This window comes from Rutidosis leptorrhynchoides, chromosome 6 (assembly GCF_046630445.1).
Source record: "Rutidosis leptorrhynchoides isolate AG116_Rl617_1_P2 chromosome 6, CSIRO_AGI_Rlap_v1, whole genome shotgun sequence".
NCBI classification, from domain to species: Eukaryota; Viridiplantae; Streptophyta; class Magnoliopsida; order Asterales; family Asteraceae; genus Rutidosis; species Rutidosis leptorrhynchoides.
Genome location: NC_092338.1, coordinates 392,564,408 through 392,586,984, shown reverse-complemented (window position 1 = coordinate 392,586,984; position 22,577 = coordinate 392,564,408). Strand labels below are relative to the sequence as shown.

The 22,577-nt window shown below is 33.7% G+C and overlaps 1 protein-coding gene and 1 non-coding gene across 2 annotated transcripts; one reads left to right on the top strand and one right to left on the bottom strand.

Moving 5' to 3' along the window:
• Positions 1-4,083: 4,083 nt before the first annotated feature.
• Positions 4,084-6,650, bottom strand: LOC139854995 (uncharacterized). Its single transcript, XM_071844258.1, has 3 exons — positions 6,467-6,650; positions 6,010-6,419; positions 4,084-5,283 (listed from the first exon to the last, which is right to left on the bottom strand). Exons 1-3 carry the CDS (start codon positions 6,648-6,650, stop codon positions 4,084-4,086), a joined length of 1,794 nt encoding a protein of 597 aa, XP_071700359.1.
• LOC139856514 (small nucleolar RNA R71) lies at positions 6,092-6,198 on the top strand. Its single transcript, XR_011761991.1, has one exon. It is a non-coding gene; the product is annotated as a small nucleolar RNA R71 (small nucleolar RNA).
• Positions 6,651-22,577: the final 15,927 nt, after the last annotated feature.

Genomic DNA, 22,577 nt, shown 5'->3' with positions numbered 1-22,577 from the left:
AAGCATGAAAGTTGGTTTCTTTTTGATCTAGACATAACATAGAAGCATAAAATGACCAATTGCATCATTACATTCTTAATTAAATAGCATCTTTGAAGAACCCCTAAATTGGGAAGAACCCTAAAAATTTAAAGTGTAAATTTTCAAAATCGAGCATGCAAATCATGTTAGGAATCATGATAATAACAAGGATTCATCACCAATTTAGCATAAACATCATCAATTTCTTATAGATCTAAATGAGAAGAAACAAGAACATAGCAAGAAACATGCAATTAATTGAAGAAAAGTGATAATGAAGCATGAATCTTACTTTACTCATGTTAGTTGATGATAAAAATTGCAAGAAATCTCCACAAAAGATGTTAATTTGATGCAGGGGGCCAAAGTAGCTGAGATTTGGTCGCAATATGAGAGAATAAATGAAGTGGGTGGAGAAAATGAAGCGTTTGAGTCGTATTTAAAAGTTGATAGCCCAGGTACAGGAGCGCCGCACCTGAAGTAGAAGCGCCATTCCTGCAGTACCAAAAGCGCTGCTTTTCAAAGTAGAACATCGCTCTTGAGAAAACAAAAGCGCCGCTTTTCATAAGAAAAGCGCTGTTCTTGGCTACCGTCTATTTTTGGTCCAAAATCACAGGTTAAAGCGCCGCTATTAAAGTAGAAGCGTCGCTCTTAGAAGACCAAAAGCGCCGCTCCTTGGATAAAAGCGCCGCTTTTGTACCTGAAGCGGTTTTGTAGTTTCAAAATTCACTTCAACTCATTCAAAAGCTATTTTTGACGTTTTTTGGATTTACCCAAATGCATGAAATGCAACTATATGCAAATGCAACCAATAAAAATATAATATCATACAAGTCTAAATGAAATGCAATCCTAAATGCACAAATATATAAAAACGTGATTGTTTTGTTCACGGGTCTATCACTTGACCCGTTTTATCACCAAGGTGTCATTTTGGGTAGAGCTTGATGTCATCAAGCTCAATAGCATTTATGTCATCTCTATAAACCTTCAATCTATGACCATTAACCTTGAAAGTGTTCCCATTCCCATTTAACTCCACAAAACCCGTAGGATAAGCTTTCTTAACAATGTACGGACCCGTCCATCTAGAATTCAACAATGTAGGATAAGTTTTCTTAACAATGTACGGACCCGTCCATCTAGAATTCAACTTACCTAGTGAGAACTTAAAGCGGGAGTTGTAAACTAAGACCTTATCGTTGGGATTAAATTCTTTGGGACCTTTGAGTCGAGCATTGTGCCAACGCTTAGTTTTCTCTTTGTATACTAAAGAGTTGTCATATTCCTCTGACCTAAGCTCCTCTAATTCATGCAATTGTGTCACCCGTTTTTCCTTAGCTCTTTCTAGGTCTAGGTTTATCTCCTTAATTGCCCAAAATGCCTTGTGTTAAACTTCAATCGGAATATGACATGCATTCCCATACACTAGGCGAAAAGGTGTAGTTCCTATGGGTGTCTTGTAAGCAGTTCTAAATGCCCACAATGCTTCATCTAGTTTGGTTGATCAAATCTTAGGGTTATTACTAACCGTCTTCTCCAAAATCCTTTTTAAGGCCCGATTAATATTCTCAACTTGACCGCTAGTTTGAGGATGGTATGGGGTCGAAAAACGATGGTTTACACCATATTTTTCCATGACTCTCTCCATAAGACTATTAGCAAATGTGTCCCTCGATCCGAGATCAATACTTTTGGCACACCAAACCTAGCAAACAACCCTTTTAAAAACTTAACAACTACTCTTGCATCATTTGTTGGCAAGGCTTTAGCCTCAGCCCATTTCGAGACATAATCTACTGCCACCAAAATATAAACACACTTATTCGAGTTCGGGAATGGTCCCATGAAATCTAAACCCCATACGTCAAACACCTCGCATATTTGAATGTCGGTTTAGGGCATCTCATCCCTTTTGGAGATGGATCCTGACCTTTGGCATGAATTACATCGCTTAACTAAATAGTGTGCATCCTTGAAGATAGTGGGCCAATAAAATCCCGAATCGAACACCTTTTTCGCGGTGTGATTCGGACCAAAGTGGCCTCCCGTTGGCCCATTATGAAAACTTCTTAAAATATCCCGGGCCTCTTGCCCATAAACGCATCTCCTAATTACATGATCTGCCCCAACACGAAACAAGTGTGGGTCATCCCAAAAATAATATCATAAATTGTTGAAAAACTTTTTCTTTTGTTTGTAGGACAAACCTTTTCGTAAAACATTTGACGCCAAGTAGTTTTCATATTTGGCAAACCATGGGACTTCATCAACTAGGTCAATTCTCATTAAGTGTTCATCCGGGAATGTGTCCCGAATTTTGGTCTCATCTAAAGGTTGGAGTCCCGAATTGTCTAACCTTGACAAATGATCGGCTGCCACATTTTCGGCTCCCTTTTTATCCCTAATTTCTATATCAAACTCTTTCAAAAGTAGCACCCAACGAATCAAATGATGCTTTGCATCTTGTTTTTGAAAAAAGGTACTTTAGCGCGGAGTGATCCGTGTAGACGGTTGTCTTTGAAAGTACAAGATAAGATCGAAACTTATCAAAAGCGAATACTACCTTAAGAAGCTCCTTCTCGGTAGTGGTGTAGTTCAATTGGGCCCCGTTTAGGGTTTTGCTTGCATAGTAAATCGGCCTAAAGTGTTGGTCAACTCTTTCACCAAGAACCGCACCTAGAGCATAATCGCTTGCATCGCACATCAATTAAAAGTCTTTGTCCCAATGGGAAGGATAAGGATAGGTGTGTTAACTAACTTTTCCTTCAACAAATTGAATGCCTTGATGCATTCATCATCAAACAAGAAAGGTTGGTCCTTTTCTAACAATTAGGTCATAGGGCGGGCGATTTTTGAAAAATCTTTTATGAATCGTCTATAAAACCCCGCATGCCCAAGAAAACTTCGGATGGCTTTTACATCCGATGGTCTAGGTAAGTCCTTTATCACACTAATTTTAGCCTTGTCAACCTCAATTCCCGCCTTCAAAATTTTATGTCCCAAAACTATCCCCTCGTTAACCATAAAGTGACATTTTTCCCAATTAAGAATCAAATTTGTATTTTCACAACGTGCTAACATTTTATCATGATTTTTAAGACAATGGTCGAATGAATCTCCGAATACCGAAAAATCATCCATGAAACCCTCCATAGTATCCTCAATCATATCCGAAAAAATAGCAAGCATACATCGTTGGAATGTCCCCGGGGCATTGCATAGCCCAAAAGGCATCCTCCGATACGCAAATATACCATAGGGACATGTAAAGGCCATCTTTTCTTGATCCTCGGGGTCTATCGGGATTTGGAAGTATCCCAAAAACCTGTCAAGAAAGCAATAGAATTCTATCCCGCTCAAACGTTCAATCATTTAATCAATGTAGAGGAGTGGGAAATGGTCTTTTCATGTTGCGTCATTTAGACGTCTATAGTCAATGCATACGCGCCATCCCGTGACGGTGCAGGTTGGGACAAGCTCATTTTGGTCGTTTAAGATCGTCGTGGTCCCACCCTTTTTGGGCACCACTTGGACGGGACTCACCCATGGCGAGTCGGATATTGAATAAATAAGCCCCGCGTCCAAAAGTTTAATCACTTCCTTCTTGATAACCTCTTTCATGTTTGGGTTAAGTCTTCATTGTCATTGGACAACCGGTTTGTAGTTCTCCTCTATGAGGATTTTGTGCGTGCAATATGATGGATTGATCCCCGGGATGTTCGTGGTCTTCCATGCTATGGCCTTATGGTGGGACTTAAGTAATGAGACAAGTCGGGTCTTTTGGTTTTGGGTGAGTTTTGAAGAAATAATCACCAGAAGTTGGTTTTCTTCCTTAAGATATGCATATTCAAGATGTTCGGGGAGTTCTTTAAGCTCAAGAGTTGGAGGCTCCTCCCATGAAGACTTGATTCGGAATCTATCTTCATGAGGGATGGATTCAAATGACTCTTCCCGAATGGTCTCATCTTTACTTTCAAAATCATCAACATTAACATTCATTAATTCCTTAAAATAGGCCTCTAAATCCACAATCTCATTATCACAAGTTTGGTCGAACTCCTAAGTATCAACCTTTAAAAGTTTTTCAAGTTCATCATGCACATAAAGGTCAATATGGTCAAAGGCATAGCACTCATCATCATCAGTGTTACTCGGTTGCTTCATAGCTTCCCGGATATTGATGGTCACACGCTCTTCGTCAACTCCAATGTTAAGTTGGTTGTGTTGTACTAAGATGATGGTGTCGGTGGTCGCCAAAAATGGTTTACCTAAGATGAGGGGGACTTGAAGGTCCTCCTTCATCACTATGATAACAAAATCGACCGGGAACACCAAGGTGTCAATGCTAACCAAGATGTCCTCGGCGATGCCAATAGCGGTATCAAACGAATGGTTGGCCAATCTTATCCTAATTCTAGTTGGTTTAAGAGGTCCAAGACCAAGCCTCTCGTAAAGTGAATGGGGCATTAGGTTAATGCTTGCACCCAAGTCGGCTAGTGCATTAAACACTTCCAATTCACTGAACTTACAAGGGAAAACAAATTTTCCCGGATCTCCTAAATTCTTAGGAATCCTTGGCCTTGATGCAAGAATCTTGTTGCACTCCTCTTCGATGAAGAAAGATGTTTCGTCATGATATTTACCCCTTTGAGATATTAGCTCCTTGATGAACCGACCGTAATTTGGCACTCCTTTAAGCACAGAGGTGATAGGTAGGTTAAATGAGATGTTTTTCATCATTTCTTGAAACTTTTTGTATTGAGACGCCAACTTGTCCTTCTTTAAAGCTTTTGGATATGGCACCGGTCTCGTAACATTTGAAGACTCATCACCCTTTTTCTTACCCGATTCATCATTACCCGTACCCTCAGTTGAGTTGACCTTTTCTTTACCCTTCTCCTTACTAACCACGGTATCCTCTTCAATAAAATTTGGTAGTGGTTCATGGGTTATAAAGGGTTGTGGTTGAGGATCTTCGACCCCTTTAGTCGTTAAACCGCTTCGAGTGGTTATGGCGTTGACATTTTCATTTTGGTTTGGGTTATTAGGGTTTTGGTTGGTGCTTTCGATAGGAATCACTCTTGAGTTGTTGTGTTGTTGGTTTTGATTGTGTTGACGGTTATTGTTGTAATTGTTAATTGGGTTGACTTGAGTGTTTGAAGGTAAAGTTCCTTGTGGTCTTTCGGCAACTTGCGTTGAAAGTCGTCCAACGGTACTCTCAAGGTTTTGGAATGAGGCTTGTTGGTTTCGGATTTGTTGCTTTAAGAATTCATTCTCTTTCATTAGAAAAGTTTCGGTTGATTCTACCTTCTTGATGTAGTTGTGCATGATTTCTTCTAAGCTCTTTGAAGGTTGGGATTGTTGATTGTTTTGTTGAGGTTGTTGATTGTAACCTTGGTTATTTTGTGATTGACTATAACCTTGGTTGTTTTGATAATTTGAATTTGCTTGATTGTTGTAAGGTTTTTAGTTTTGGTATTGGAAGTTGTTGTTTCGGTTTTGGTTATAGTTGTTGTAACCTTGATTTCGGTTTTGGTTTGTGAATCCGGGTGGTGCATTGGTTTGGTTGGTGAATGATACTTGTTTTTGATTAGGATTGTAGTAGCTTTGGTTAGATGTTCCTCCCCATTGGTAGTTTTGATTACTCACGTAGTTCACATGAGCATTCGAATTCATGGGAATATCATCTAGATCAACATGATTGCATTGAGTAATTTGAGGACAATTCTTTGTGAGATGTGGACCCTCGCAATGTTGACAACCTACTTGCATTGCAACTACCGTTTATTGAATCTTCTTCAATTCTTTCCCAAATGTTTGAAATTGATTGTTCAAGTTTGCAAGCGTCACTTGCCCATTTTCACTCTCGACTTGTGCTACACTTTTCCTTGTCAAATCCTGCGGTGAAGGTGCCCATTCATACGTGTTGACCGAGATGTCCTCTAACATAATTTCGGCCGCATTTGGTAATTTGTACATAAATACCCCACCGGATGAAGAATCAAGATATTGCTTCGTAAAAGTATTACAACCCCGATAGAATGTGTTGATATACTCCTTCTTCGCCAAACCATGTGGTGGGCAAGCTCTTAGTAGCTTCTTGAATCGAACACATGCATCATACAAACTCTCATCACCCTGTTGTGTAAACCCATTAATCTCCATTCTAATCCACTCTACTTTTGATGGTGGAAAGAAATGATTGATAAACTCGTTTGTTAATTCTTGAAAAGACCTTATGGAATCAGATGGTAAACTTCGCATCCAAGCTCTTGCATCTCCTTGAAGTGTGAAGGGGAATGCCCTTAGCTTAAAAGCGTCATCGGTGACGTTTTTGGTTTTGTAAATATCACAAAGATCATTAAAGTGTTGAATATGTTCGAACGGATTTTTATCTATCAACCCATGAAAGTATGTATCCTTGATCAACGTGAAAAATTACCCTCAATCTTCCAATTATCGGCTTCAATTAGTGGTTTTATAATAGCCGGTGCTATCATTGTTAGTGCAACCAATCTAGCGTTCCACATTGGTGTGTCATTTGGATCATTCAATAATTCTTGATTAACCGAAGGACCATTAGGATTGCCCTCGTCATCGTGAATCGGATTACCGTTTGGATCCATCTCTTCTAAACAAAATGGCAAAGCTTCGAAATTCTTTCTTAATACCCTTTCTTCTCTACGATTATAAACCCCGTACACGTGTCTTTCCAGATCAAAAAATGGATGTGTGAATTCTTGATCCTTGTGAGACCTTGTTTTCATACACCAAAGGTACCTATCCTTCAATCACAACACAAACACAAGCGGTTTTCCAAGAGAAAATAATAATATAAAATGCGAAAAGTAACTTCCGTAAGGGTGAACCCCTACGAAAGGATCGAATAATTAAAAGTTTAAACCAAATAACCAACTAAGCTAACCGCATCCCCGGCAGCGGCGCCAAGAAAGTGTGATGCGTTCGTGCGATATACATCTTTTACCCTCTAAACTAATATTTGATTCAAGCACTACAATCAAGCACACACAACTAACGAGCACTTAGAACCCAGTTATTATAGCACTTTAATGTAAGTATTCTTATCAAGTTCATCCCAAGAGACACGGTGTAAGTCAGATATTTGAAACTATCAATTGTCATAGGGTTTGTTTGATTGAGGGGTTTCGATTGATATCAACTAACAACTAAAACTTGCACAATTAAATAAACCTAAATTATCAATTAAACTAGTAACAAGAGACAAGTAGTGAAGTATTAAGACTTAAAACAAATTAACTAAGACGTGTTCACTTATCTAATCCTCTCTATGCTTGGCTTGCCCCATTTTGCCTATATTGCTATCTCATTAGTTGTTGAACTATTAAATATTTAGCATGACTACTAAACCTCAAATCAAATGATACTTTGCGAATTTACATAAGCTTTATATCTTAAGATCGAGTTAAGCATGATTTGGTCATTGAGATTGAGCTTAGGTTGAAATCACTTAAAACCCCTAACTATCGAAATCACTTAAAATAATCGACAATAGTATGTTGACTAGAGGCCAATTGTAAACCAACCTAGATCAATAACACAATCACTTGCCATTCCTAAGCTAGTTGTCTAGATCACCTAAGGTGTTGAAGCACATATTGATTCACTTCTCAAATCTCTAAGAGAGCTACACAACATATGTAATCAAAGTCAAGCCTAAAACAAACTCATAGTAATGGATCTTTAGCTAACTCAACAACACAAAATCATGTAATTCATTCAAACAACAATAATCAATTGATATGGGGCAAACATTAGCATTAGAGATTCATAGATAAGAAAACACAGGAGATTTAGTCAATCATAGCTAAAATTAAACTAATAATAAGTATAGAAATGTAAATCATCATCATCTTCAAGTTACTACAAGTAATCAATGCAAAATATGAAAAGTAAAGAGAAGATTACAACCCAAAATGTAAAGAAGATGAAGATCTAAGCTAAACATTGATGAATCTTGAGCTAGCTTCCTTGAATCCACCCTTAAACACCAATGGATGATTAAATTAGGGTTTTGTATGTAAAATTCGGACCTTAAGCAGGTGCTCCCAAAGATGCATCTGAAAAATGACCTAATCTCCTTCCTTTAATAGTGCTGAAAATCTGGGCTGAAACAGTGTCAGGAGCACCGCTTTTACTTCAGGAGCGGCGCTTTTGGCTTGGTGAGGAGCGGCGCTTTTGACTTGGAACGCCGATTTTGGCTCTGAACAGGGGCGACGCTTTTGTTGAGGAGCGACGCTTTTGACATTAGAACGGCGCTTCTGCTCACAGATGATAAATGCAGATAAATCGTTCATAATAGCTTCGCTTTTCCTTCTGTAGCGGCGCTTTTGGGCCTTCAGGAGCGGCGCTTTTGGAGCTGTTTCCTGCACTTGTCATTTTCTTAGCCAATTTTGCCCATGATTTGGTCAATTTTACACCAAATCAACTCCTTAGCCCTTAATTTACCAATTAACTCAATAACACACTAAATAGGCTCCTAGATAATCATAAACCGAGCAAAGCAAGGTAGATATCGCGAAATAAAATATATATAAATGGAGCGATATGAGTTTGTCATTCAGTTTTACCAATCTATGTTAAGCTTTTTCCCTCGACTACTTAGCCACTTAAAACTCTTTAGTTGTAACTCTAGAAAAAGTATTCGGGCAACTCGAATGATTTTTTCCAAATTTGAAGTTGTTTCTATTCTTCCAAATATAATAGCACGAGGACCAAATGATTGCTTTCCAAATACTAGCGCCGGTGTGGGTGTTGAAACAAGGGTTTTGAGCTTTTGGAATTTCTGAGAGGTTTGAAATGTTCATTTGGACTTTTTTAAGGAGATCTCAGCATCTCGGAATACTCACGGGGAGATCTTGGACTTTGACTTACGTTGACTTTATAGTTTTTATAATAAAAATGTACATGAAAACATAAATATATGTATATTTATATACGTTTTTAAGAGATTTTACAAAAATATCTGAGAAATAAGCGAGAAAATCTTAGAAATTACGAATTTTACAAGAAAATCTTACAAATTAGCAAGAAAATCCGAGAAATCGTGGCTTTAACTAAGTTTGAACCCGTTGACCGAGAAATATCGGGAGATGAACATCTCGTCTCGGTTTCCTTCTAAAAACGAGATCTCGGGTGTAGTAACCCGAACTTTTCCATGTTTATATATATTAAATGAAATTGATATTTACGTGATTAATTGTTTCCAACATGTTAAGCAATCAAACTTGTTAAGACTTGATTAATTGAAATGGGTTTTATATAGACAATTGACCACCCAAGTTGACCGGCGATTCACGAACGTTAAAACTTGTAAAAACTATATGATGACATACATATGGATATATATATATATATATATATATATATATATATATATATATATATATATATATATATATATATATATATATATATATATATATATATATAGTTATCATGATATTATGATAAGTATGTACCTCATTAAGTATTTTAACAATGAGTTATATACATAAAAATGAGACTATTGAATTAAGAAACTTGAAAACGGTATATATAACGATTATCGATATAACAACGTCTTACTAATTACATATGAATCATTTTAAGATATTGATACACTATATATAAACATGTTAAATGATAAGTAAACATATCATTAAGTATAATAACAATGAACTACATATGTAAAAATAAGACTACTAACTTAAGGATTTCGAAACGAGACATATATGTAACGATTATCGTTGTAACGACATTTAACTGTATATATATCATATTAAGATATATTAATACATCATTATATCATGATAATGTAATAATCTAACATCTCATTAGATATAATAAACAATGTGTTAACAACATTTAACAAGATCGTTAACTTAAAGGTTTCAAAACAACATTTACATGTAACGACTAATGATGACTTAACGACTCAGTTAAAATGTATATACATGTAGTATTTTAATATGTATTCATACACTTTTGAAAGACTTGAAGACAATTATCCAAGTACTTCTACTTAACAAAAATTCTTACGATTACATCCTCATTCATTTTCATCAAGAATTCTACTCGTATGCACTCGTATTTGTACTAGTACAATACACAGCTTCTAAATGTATTTACTATTAGTATATACACTCCAATGATCAGCTCTTAGCAGCCCATGTGAGTCACCTAACCATGTGGGAACCATCATTTAACATCTAGCATGACTTATGAGCAAGGAAACAAAAACAAGAACTCCTTTTAACCCCACTCACCTTCACCACTCCCCACCTACTCCATTTCACTTCCAATTTTCTTCCCAATTCTCTCTCAAAACACATACACTCATCCATGAATGTCTAAGTTACTATTTTCCAGCAATTTTTAGGATTGGCTGGTTACTACAGAAGATTCATCCAAGATTTTTCCAAAATAGCAAAACCCTTGACTGCATTAATGCATAAAGGGAAGAAATTTGAATGGAAGGATGAGCAGGAGAAAGCGTTTCAATTGTTGAAGAAAAAGTTAACTACGGCACCTATATTGTCATTACCTGAAGGGAATGATGATTTTGTGATATATTGTGACGCCTCAAAGCAAGGTCTCGGTTGTGTATTAATGCAACGAGCGAAGGTAATTGCTTATGCTTCTAGACAATTGAAGATTCAGGAGCAGAATTATACGACGCATGATTTGGAATTAGGCGTGGTTGTTTTTGTATTAAAGACTTGGAGGCACTACTTATATGGGGTCAAAAGTATTATATATACCGATCACAAAAGTCTCCAACACATATTTAATCAGAAACAACTAAACATGAGACAGCGTAGGTGGATTGAGTTATTAAAAGATTACGATTTCGAGATTCGTTACCACCCGAGGAAGGCAAATGTGGTAGCTGACGCCTTGAGCAGAAAGGACAGAGAACCCATTCGAGTAAAAGCTATGAATATAGTGATTCACAATAACCTTACTACTCAAATAAAGGAGGCATAACAAGAAGTTTTAAAAGAAGGAAATTTAAAGGATGAAATACCCAAAGGATCAGAGAAGCATCTTAATATACGGGAAGGCGGAACCCGGTATAGGGCTGAAAGAATTTGGGTACCAAAATTTGGAGATATGAGAGAAATGGTACTTAGAGAAGCTCATAAAACCAGATACTCAATACATCCTGGAACGGGGAAGATGTACAAGGATCTCAAGAAACATTTTTGGTGGCCGGGTATGAAAGTCGATGTTGCTAAATACGTAGGAGAATGTTTGACGTGTTCTAAGGTCAAAGCTGAGCATCAGAAACCATCAGGTCTACTTTAACAACCCGAAATCCCGGAATGGAAATGGGAAAACATTACCATGGATTTCATCACTAAATTGCCAAGGACTGCAAGTGGTTTTGATACTATTTGAGTAATAGTTGATCATCTCACCAAATCAGCACACTTCCTGCCAATAAGAGAAGATGACAAGATGGAGAAGTTAACACGACTGTATTTGAAGGAAGTCATCTCCAGACATGGAATACCAATCTCTATTATCTCTGATAGGGATGGCAGATTTATTTCAAGATTCTGGCAGACATTACAGCAAGCATTAGGAACTCGTCTAGACATGAGTACTGCCTATCATCCACAAACTGATGGGCAGAGTGAAAGGACGATACAAACGCTTGAAGACATGCTACGAGCATGTGTTATTGATTTCGAAAACAGTTGGGATCGACATCTATCGTTAGCAGAATTTTCCTACAACAACAGCTACCATTCAAGCATTGAGATGGTGCCGTTTGAAGCACTTTATGGTAGAAAGTGCAGATCTCCAATTTGTTGGAGTGAAGTGGGGGATAGACAGATTACGGGTCTGGAGATAATACAAGAAACCACCGAGAAGATCATCCAAATTCAACAACGGTTGAAAACCGCCCAAAGTCGACAAAAGAGCTACGCTGACATTAAAAGAAAATATATAGAATTTGAAATTGGTGAGATGGTCATGCTTAAAGTTGCACCTTGGAAAGGCGTTGTTTGATTTGGTAAATGAGGGAAATAAAATCCAAGGTATATTGGACCATTCAAGATTATTGATCGTGTCGGACCAGTAGCTTACTTACTTGAGTTACATCAACAACTCGCGACTGTACATAACACTTTCCATGTCTCGAATTTGAAGACATGTTTTGCTAAAGAAGATCTCACTATTCCGTTAGACGAAATCCAAATCAACCAAAAACTTCAATTCATCGAAGAACCCGTCGAAATAATGGATCGTGAGGTTAAAAGACTTAAGCAAAACAAGATACCAATTGTTAAGGTTTAATGGAATGCTCTTAGAGGACCCGAGTTCACCTGGGAATGAGAAGATCAGATGAAGAAGAAATACCCGCACCTATTTCCGGAAGATACATCAACACCTCCAACGGCTTAAAATTTCGGGACGAAATTTATTTAACGGGTAGGTACTGTAGTGACCCGAACTTTTCCATGTTTATATATATTAAATGAAATTGATATTTACATGATTAATTGTTTCCAAAATGTTAAGAAATCAAACTTGTTAAGACTTGATTAATTGAAATGGGTTTTATATAGACAATTGACCACCCAAGTTGACCGGCGAATCACGAACGTTAAAACTTGTAAAAACTATATGATGACATACATATGGATATATATATATAGTTATCATGATATTATGATAAGTATGTACCTCATTAAGTATTTTAACAATGAGTTATATACATAAAAATGAGACTATTGAATTAAGAAACTAGAAAACTATATATATAACGATTATCGATATAACAACGTCTTACTAATTACATATGAATCATTTTAAGATATTGATACACTATATATAAACATGTTAAATGATAAGTAAACATATCATTAAGTATAATAACAATGAACTACATATGTAAAAACAAGACTACTAACTTAAGGATTTCGAAACGAGACATATATGTAACGATTATCGTTGTAACGACATTTAACTGTATATATATCATATTAAGATATATTAATACATCATTATATCATGATAATGTAATAATTTAACATCTCATTAGATATAATAAACAATGTGTTAACAACATTTAACAAGATCGTTAACTTAAAGGTTTCAAAACAACATTTACATGTAACGACTAACGATGACTTAACGACTCAGTTAAAATGTATATACACGTAGTGTTTTAATATGTATTCATACACTTTTTAAAGACTTCATGAAACTTATCCAAGTACTTCTACTTAACAAAAATGCTTACGATTACATCCTCATTCATTTTCATCAACAATTCTACTCGTTTGCACTCGTATTTGTACTTGTACAATACACAGCTTCTAAATGTATTTAATATTGGTATATACACTCCAATGATCAGCTTTTAGCAGCCCATGTGAGTCACCTAACAATGTGGGAACTATCATTTAACATCTAGCATGACTTATGAGCAAGGAAACAAAAACAAGAACTCCTTTTAACCCCACTCACCTTCACCACTCACCACCTACTCCATTTCAATTCCAATTTTCTTCCCAATTCTCTCTCAAAAAACACACACTCTTCCATGAATTTCTAAGTTACTATTTTTCCAGCAAAAATCATTAAATACAAGCTTTGGTTATTACCTATAATCATCATAAAAACAATTACTCAAGAACGCATCAAGAACACTTCCAAGTTTACAAGTTTACTTCCAAGTTTCCTAATCCATTCCAAGCAATCATCTAAGATCAAGAAACCTTTGTTATTTACTGTAGGTTATCTTTCTAAATCAAGGTAATATTCATATTCAAGCTTTGATTCAATTTCTATAACTATAACTATCTTAATTCGAGTAATAATCTTACTTGAACTTGTTTTTGTGTCATGATTCTATTTCAAGAACTTCCAAGCCATCAAAGATCCTTTGAAGCTCAAGTTATTTTTCATCATTTCCAGTAGGTTTACCTACTAAACTTGAGGTAGTAATGATTTTCATAACATCATTCGATTCATATATGTATAACTATCTTATTCGAAGATTTGAACATGTAATCACTAGAACATAGTTTAGTTAATTCTAAACTTGTTCGCAAAAAAAGTTAATCCTTCTAACTTGACTTTTAAAATCAACTAAACACATGTTATATATCTATATGATATGCTAACTTAATGATTTAAAACCTGAAACCACAAAAAACACCGTAAAACTGGATATACGCCGTCGTAGTAACACTGCGGGCTGTTTTGGGTTAGTTAATTAAAAACTATGATAAACTTTTATTTAAAAATTGTTCTTCTTGTAAAATGATTTTTCTTATGAACATGAAACTATATCCAAAAATCATGGTTAAACTCAAAGTGGAAGTATGTTTTCCAAAATGATCATCTAGACGTCGTTCTTTCGACTGAAATGACTACCTTTGCAAAAATGACTTGTAACCTGTATTTCTGACCATAAACTTATACTTTTTATATTTATATTCATAAACTTAAGTTCAATATGAAATCATAGCAACTTGAATCACTCAAAACGGATTTAAAACGAAGAAGTTATGGGTAAAACAAGATTAGATATTTTTGCTTGTTGTACCTACGTGAAAATTGGTAACAAATCTATATTAATCATATCCTAGCTAACTCATATTTTATTATACATGTATTCTAATATATTATGTAATCTTGGGATACCATAGACACGTATGCAAATATTTTGACATATCATATCGACCCATGTATATATATTATTTGGAACAACCATAGACACTTTATTTGCAGTAATGTTGGAGTTAGCTATACAGGGTTGAGGTTGATTCCAAAAATATATATACTTTGAGTTGTAATCTAGCCTGAGACGTGTATACACTGGGTCATGGATTGATTCAAGATAATATATATCGATTTATTTCTGTACATCTAACTGTGGACAACTAGTTGTAGGTTACTAACGAGGACATCTGACTTAATAAACTTAAAACAGTAAAACGTATTAAAAATGTTGTAAATATATTTTGAACATACTTTGATATATATGTACATATTTGTTATAGGTTAGTGAATCGACCAGTGGCCAAGTCTTACTTTCCGACGAAGTAAAAATCTGTGAAAGTGAGTTATAGTCCCACTTTTAAAATCTAATATTTTTGGGATGAGAATACATGCAGCTTTCTAAATGTTTTACAAAATAAACACAAGTACGCGAAACTACATTCTATGGTTGGATTATTAAACCGAATATTGCCCATTCAAGTCTGGTAGCCTAAGAATTAGGGAAATGACCCATAATTGACGCGAATCCTAAAGATAGATCTATGGGCCTAACAAACTCCATTCTGGAATTTAGAATGCTTTAATACTTCGATTTAAATGGTGATTGCGATTGCCAATTTATGACATACTTGCGAGTATGCGGGGAATATTCTATATGCATTATGTTAATGTCGGTTAACAGGTGTTCATCATAGAATGATTTTTATACACTTGCGAGTGTAGGATTATTGAATAAATGAAATCTTGTGGTCTATTATATTAATTTGATAATATATAGGTTAAACCTATAACTCACCAACATTTTTGTTGACGTTTAAAGCATGTTTATTCTCAGGTGATTATTAAGAGCTTCCGCTGTTGCATGCTAATATATGGACAAGACTTAGTGTCAGCATGCTTGTATTATATTGTTTAAAACTATATTCGAGATTTACTTTGTTGTAACATATTAATATTGTAAACCAATATGTATTGGTAGTGTGTAAGTGTGATATTTTTAGATTATCATTTCTGATAATCTAGGTGGTGTCCTTTTAACCTTGTCGATAAAATAAAGGTTATCGAAGACCCGCCCCAAAAAAAAATCACGACGCAAACTTTCAAGTTCATTAATTAGACGTACCGGTGATTTGAAAAGAGAGAAGTAATATAAGGGCAGACTATTTAATACCGATTTGATTAGCGCGTGTCTTAATCCGAATGAAATTGACTTCGCTCTCCAATTTGCTAAACGTTTTTTTTTTTTGAATTTTTCATAAATAGGTTGCCAATTATGGTGCAATTTTAGGCTTGCTCAAATGAGTAATCCAAGATAATTAAACGAAAAAGTTCCCTCTTTACAACCGAACCATGATGCAAGTAGGCTCAATTCGCATTTTGTCGTTCCAATTTCCATAGACACTACTTTTGTTTAGATTTATTTTGAGACCCGAAAGATCTTCAAAACATTTGAGAATTTCTAAAACATTCCTGACTTCCATTTTATTTCATTTTCCAAAAATGATCGTGTCATCCGCATATTGTAGATGAGATACGATCACTTTATCATTTCCCACCTCTACCCCTTTTATTAAATTTTCTTTGATTGCCACATTTAAAAGGTAGTTAAGTACTTCACTCGCAATGATGAAAAGGAAGGGTGATAAAGGGTCACCTTGCCTGACGCCCCTTTTTGGAAAAAAATGTTCGGTTAAGGATCCATTTACAGGGACTGATATCGAGGTTGAGTTGAGGCATACAAGTACCCATTTAACCCATTTGTGCCCGAACCCCATGAAACGCATAATGTCGATAAGGAAATCCCAATCAATACAGTCAAATGCCTTTTCAAAATCAACTTTAAAAATAAAACTTTTTTGTTTTTTTCGCTTAAGGTCATCTAGCGTTTCAAGTGCAACAAGAACTCCATCTAGGATGTTTCTGTCATGAATGAATGCACTTTGTTCTTGCCCGATTAGCCTAGGGATTATTTTTCAATATCTATTTGCAAGGATTTTGTAATAACTCCCGATAAGGCTAATTGGGCGATAGTGCGAAAAAATAAGAGGGTCGTTTCCCTTTGGGATGAGGGTGAAGAAAGACAAGTTGCAACCGTTTGAGATGTTTCCTATTTTCCAAAACCAATTCAAGGCGTTGAGAAAGTCTACTTTTATGATGTCCCAAAATTTCGTGTAGAATAAAACATTGAAACCATCCGGTCCTGGTGCCTTGTTGTTTCCACAGCTTTTTATTGCTTCTAAAGTTTGTGAAATTTGCTTCCAAGTTTTCGGCCATGAGAGTTTCTAACTTTGGTCCTTCCTAGTCAGAAAGATTGAATTTAACCGAACCAACTTTTTCAAACAGTTTCATGAAGTGCAGTGGCAGATCTTGATTACAAGTTTTGAGGGGGCCAAGTGGCCAACCATGAACATAATTTTCGGAAGGTTATCATGAGCATAATATACGATGAATATTTTTATAAATAAAATAGGTTATTCCATATCATTTATATTTAATTTTGAATGTATTTTTAGTTTCCATGTATATATGATAGTTAAATAATCTTAATATAGTTAGCATGTATTATAGATTTATAGTTAAATAATCATAGTTTAAATAGTAGTATAGTATTGTAAAAAAAATGACAACCAAAATTTGAAAAATGGTGGTTGTATGATTTAAACAGGCGCAAAATCCATACTATGAAAGTGAAAGTTGCTAAAGCCATTGATCTAATTTAATATGTGTATAATACTATACAAAGGAGTACTATTAACCAGCGTTTTTGGGAGGGCCATGGGCCACCCACGCTCTCCCAAAGATCCGCCACTGATGAAGTGGGATCTAGCTTATATTTTGATGTCGGCAGGGGAAGTAGACCAGATTCCCGCAATATTTACACCGTAGATATTTTTTTGTGTTTCCTTCTACGGATAACGGAGTGGAAGTATCGGCTATTTTCATCTCCCTATCTTGCCCATATAAACCTTGACTTTTGCTTTAACATATCATTTTGTGTCTTTTCTTTTTGAATTAAATTTTCTCGATCTTTTATCCATTTTGCCTTGAGGTTTCATCCGGGTTTGATGTCTAAGCTTTTTTCTCCCATTCGGTTATGGCCTTTGTCAATTCTTCGATTTCAATATTTAGTTTGCATTGGGAGGTGGAGAAGTGGTTTCGAAGTTCTTGTTTGACATTTTTCAGTTTATCACGAAAAATACAATCCGGCTTATAACTATTAACTTTAAAGTCTCATGCCTTCTTGATTATATAGTGTGCTTCTTTATTTTTGAGCCATTCATTGAAAAATTTCACGGTTTTGGGCCAGAATCCACATCGCCATCTTTTAGGATGATCAGGCAATGATCCATATGCTTCTTATCAAGAATCATTGCGGTGATGTTTGGCCATTGTTGCTAAAGCCATTGAACTAATTTAATATATGTATAATACTATACAAAGGAGTACTATTAACCAGCGTTTTTGGGAGGGCCATGGCCCACCCACGCCCTCCCAAAGATCCATCATTGATGAAGTGGGATCTAGCTTCTATTTTGATGTCGGCAGGGGAAGTAGACCAGATTTCGGCAATATTTACACCGTGAATATTGTTTTTGACTTTCCTTCTACGGATAACGGAGTGGATGTATCGGCTATTTTCATCTCCCTCTAGTGCCCATATAAACCTTGACTTTTGCTTTAACATATCATTTTGTGTCTTTTCTTTCTGAATTAAATTTTCCCGATCTTTTATCCATTTTGACTTGAGGTTTCACCCGGGTTTGATGTCTAAGCTTTTTTCTCCCATTCGGTTATGGCCTTTGTCAATTCTTCGATTTGAATATTTAGCTTGCATTGGGAGGTGGAGAAGTGGTTTCGAAGTTCTTGTTTGACATTTTTCAGTTTATCACGAAAAATATAATCTGGCTTATAATATTAACTTTAAACTCCCAAGCCTTCTTAATTATATCATGTGCTTCTTTATTTTTGAACCATTCATCGAAAACTTTCACGGTTTGGGCCGGAATCCACATCGCCATCTTTTAGGATGATCAGGTAATGATCCATATGCTTCTTATCAAGAATCATGGCAGTGATGTTTGGCTATTGTTGCAAACAATTCTCGGAAATAAAAAATCTCTCAATATTGCTAAATTGTAAAGTCTTCCACCAAGAGGAACATTGATTAAGTCATTTTCTTTGATGAAGTCGTTGAACATAGAAGCTCTACTTTCAATAAATTAAGTGTTCTTTCTTTCGTTGTTGAATCTTACCTCGTTGAAATCACCAAACAAAATCCACATTGACTTGTCGCAATCTATAATTTCATTTAGTTCATCCCACATTCTCTTTTTTCCTTCATCGGTGTGGCTCGTAAATACTGATGGGAACTAAATCGGTACCTTCACTTTTCCAAATTCCTTTTATCGCAATAAAGGATTCACGTTCAATGATATGGTTAGCGAAAAAAACATTTGGGTCCCAAACTGTTAGTATACCCCCCGAATTGCCCTTTTGAGTTTTTAGCTGCGAATTTATAACCTTTATTTTCCCATATTTTTTCAATCCAATTTTTGGGGAATTTCCTACATTTGGATTTTTGTAGGCCAATAATGTTTGGGTTTTCACGATTACAAACTTTTTTAAACCACTTTGTTTTGTTTTTATCATCAATCCTTAGACCTCTAATATTTAGAGACATTATCTTCATTTAAAATAATATTAAAATTGAAACTCGAAAGGGAAGGAACCTGATTAATTTAACTCACATTTCCTGCGTAGAGCAAGAATTGTGTCTACCTCCTCGCAATTTAGTGACATGTCTAAGAGGGATTTGGAACCTTTTAATTTTGTGCTTGTCGAACTGGAAGCCTTATTATTTGCTTGTCTCCTGGGGAATAGTCTGGCTTTGGCTTTAACATTCAAAAACTTTGAAGAAGCATTCCATTTTCTTAAGGTTGATCATGTGGTATCAGTGGAATCGAGAGAAGGGGTGTTGTCGTCTGAAATCTTTCTCTTTTTATTTTGTTTTTGGTCAGGGGTGTGATGTCCCGGAAATTTCCGATCAAATTTAAACTTAATGTTATTATGATTCCGACACGATAAGCAAAAGTCTGTATTATTAAATCTCAAAAAAAAATTGAACTGTTCATATGTATACGCTTAAGCCTTTGACTATCCCCGATGATTCACGAACCATTGCTTGTAAATATGTGAATATTTATAAATGTGTATATATATATGTATATATATATATATATATGTATGTATATATATATATATGTATATATATATATATATATATGTATATATATATATATGTATATATATATATATATATATATATATATATATATATATATATATATATATATATATATATATAATTGTTACTAATATTAGTGTTACTATTATTAATATAAGTATTATCATACTTAGTAAATTATGATTCTTTTCATTTTTTTTAAAATTTCATTTATTAATAAAACTAATAGTTAATATTAATAATTGAATAGATAATATTATTGTTATTATGTTTCTTGATATATTTAATACACAATATATATATATATATATATATATATATATATATATATATATATATATATATATATATATATATATGGTTATACAAATAAAGATATATATAAACACATATACATATGCGAAATTACAGTTATAATACATGTATAACAAATAACATATGCGTAATAGATACATATATAACAGATAATATATATATAACAGATAATTTATATATATAACAAATAAATAAATATAATACAGATATGTATATGTATAATACTGTTAAAAGCAAAACCTTTTTTCCATCACGACTAATTTAGTTTTCCTTCTCCTGATTTGTACTACCTCTGTTATATATCGATTCTTATCAGCCATTAGAAAACAAATTCTGTTTAAAATCATTGTCAAACTGTAATCTGTCCAGCTGTGAAATTCGATCCAAAGGGTAACTTACAAAGTCTGTTTTGAGTCTTTATCAGATTGTAATTATTTACTCCTCTAAACTCCTGTTCGATATTGATGGCTGTCTATATATTGCTTTTGTGATAGAAAATCATTTAACTCTTTCAATCTCTTTATCAATTATAAATTATAGTACCCTTTACAACTTTTAATTTGATTGAAATAAACAGAAAAGGGATGCTGAACCAGTCGTATACTTCTGTATTCACTTTTAATATCAAAAGCTCGAATTTGATTGAAATCTCAAAATGTAAAAATGCAGTTTTCTTAGGAATCGTCTAGGAAATCTTTCTGTAAAGTTTCAAGATCCAATTCTTCTTATCAAGTTGTAATTTACGAGTCAAAGTTTTGTAAAACAAAAGTCAAACGTATGAACTTTAATCAAATTCGAGTTTAATACAAAGTTTCAGATTAAATTGAGGGTTGGGAAAGTTTCTAAGATCGATTTAGAACTTAACTTATTTCGGAATCGTTGGCTAAAACTTCCAATAATCTGAGTTTGATGTTTGGTTTATTTTTTTTTAAAAACGTGTATACAGCAGCAGCATCATTTCTTTTTATATTTTTTTTCTTTCGTTCAATGATTAATACAAACACTTTATGATTCTGTTGAAGGATTTACATCCTTGTTTGTATTAATCATGTTGATTTTGAGTTTAGTCGATTGAAATATATAATGAAGAAGAAGATAAGTGGAAACAGGAACGTACGTGTTAAAACAAAATAAAACGAAATATAAAACAGAAAAACTTGATGGTTCAGATGGTTATGAGTGTTAACAGTTTAGCGGGAGGTCACGGGTTCGAGCCCCGGCAGGGGTATTCTTTTTCTGAAACCTATTCTTTAAGGTAGCCATTTCTATTTTTTATTATTATTATTATTATTATTATTATTATTATTATTATTATTATTATCATTATCATTATCATTATTGTTATTATTAGTGTTATAATTATTGTTATTATCACATGTATAAGTATTATAATCATTATCATTATTATTATTTTAAGTACTACTAATATTATTATAATCAGTAATCTTATCATTTAGTATTAGTATCATTTTACAAGTATTAGTATTATTATTTATTATTATTATTATTATCATTAATAACATAAGTATTATTACTAATATTATCATATTTTTTTATAAATATGATTATTATCATCCTTAAACTTTGTATTTTGTTGTCATTAAAAACTATCAATATTAATATTAGAATTTTTATATTATCACTATAATTAATATTACAACTATTAATATTAATACTAATATCATTATTTTATGATTATTAATACTAACACAAAAATATTTTAATTTAAAATAGAAACATTGATAATATTTTTTTAAATTAAATTAAGAACGTATTTCAAAGATTGAAGATAAATATATATTAAGTTTTAATATATGAAATAATATTTCAAAACATCAAAATAGAATATTTAAAGTAAATAACTTAACATATACTTTAAATTGATATATATGTATATATATATATATATATATATATATATATATATATATATATATATATATATATATATATATATATATATATATATTAAGTGTATAAAATATACAAATGAATATAGTTAATAAATAATTAAAAATAATAAGTATATTAATAAATAAATATATAAACTTGTTTGATTACAACTATATATTTTAATATATATATATATATATATATATATATATATATATATATATATATATATATATATATATATATATATATATATATATATATATTTGAATGATCTAGGTTCGTGAATCCAAGGCCAACCATGCATTGTTCAATAACGTCATATGTATTTTTACTA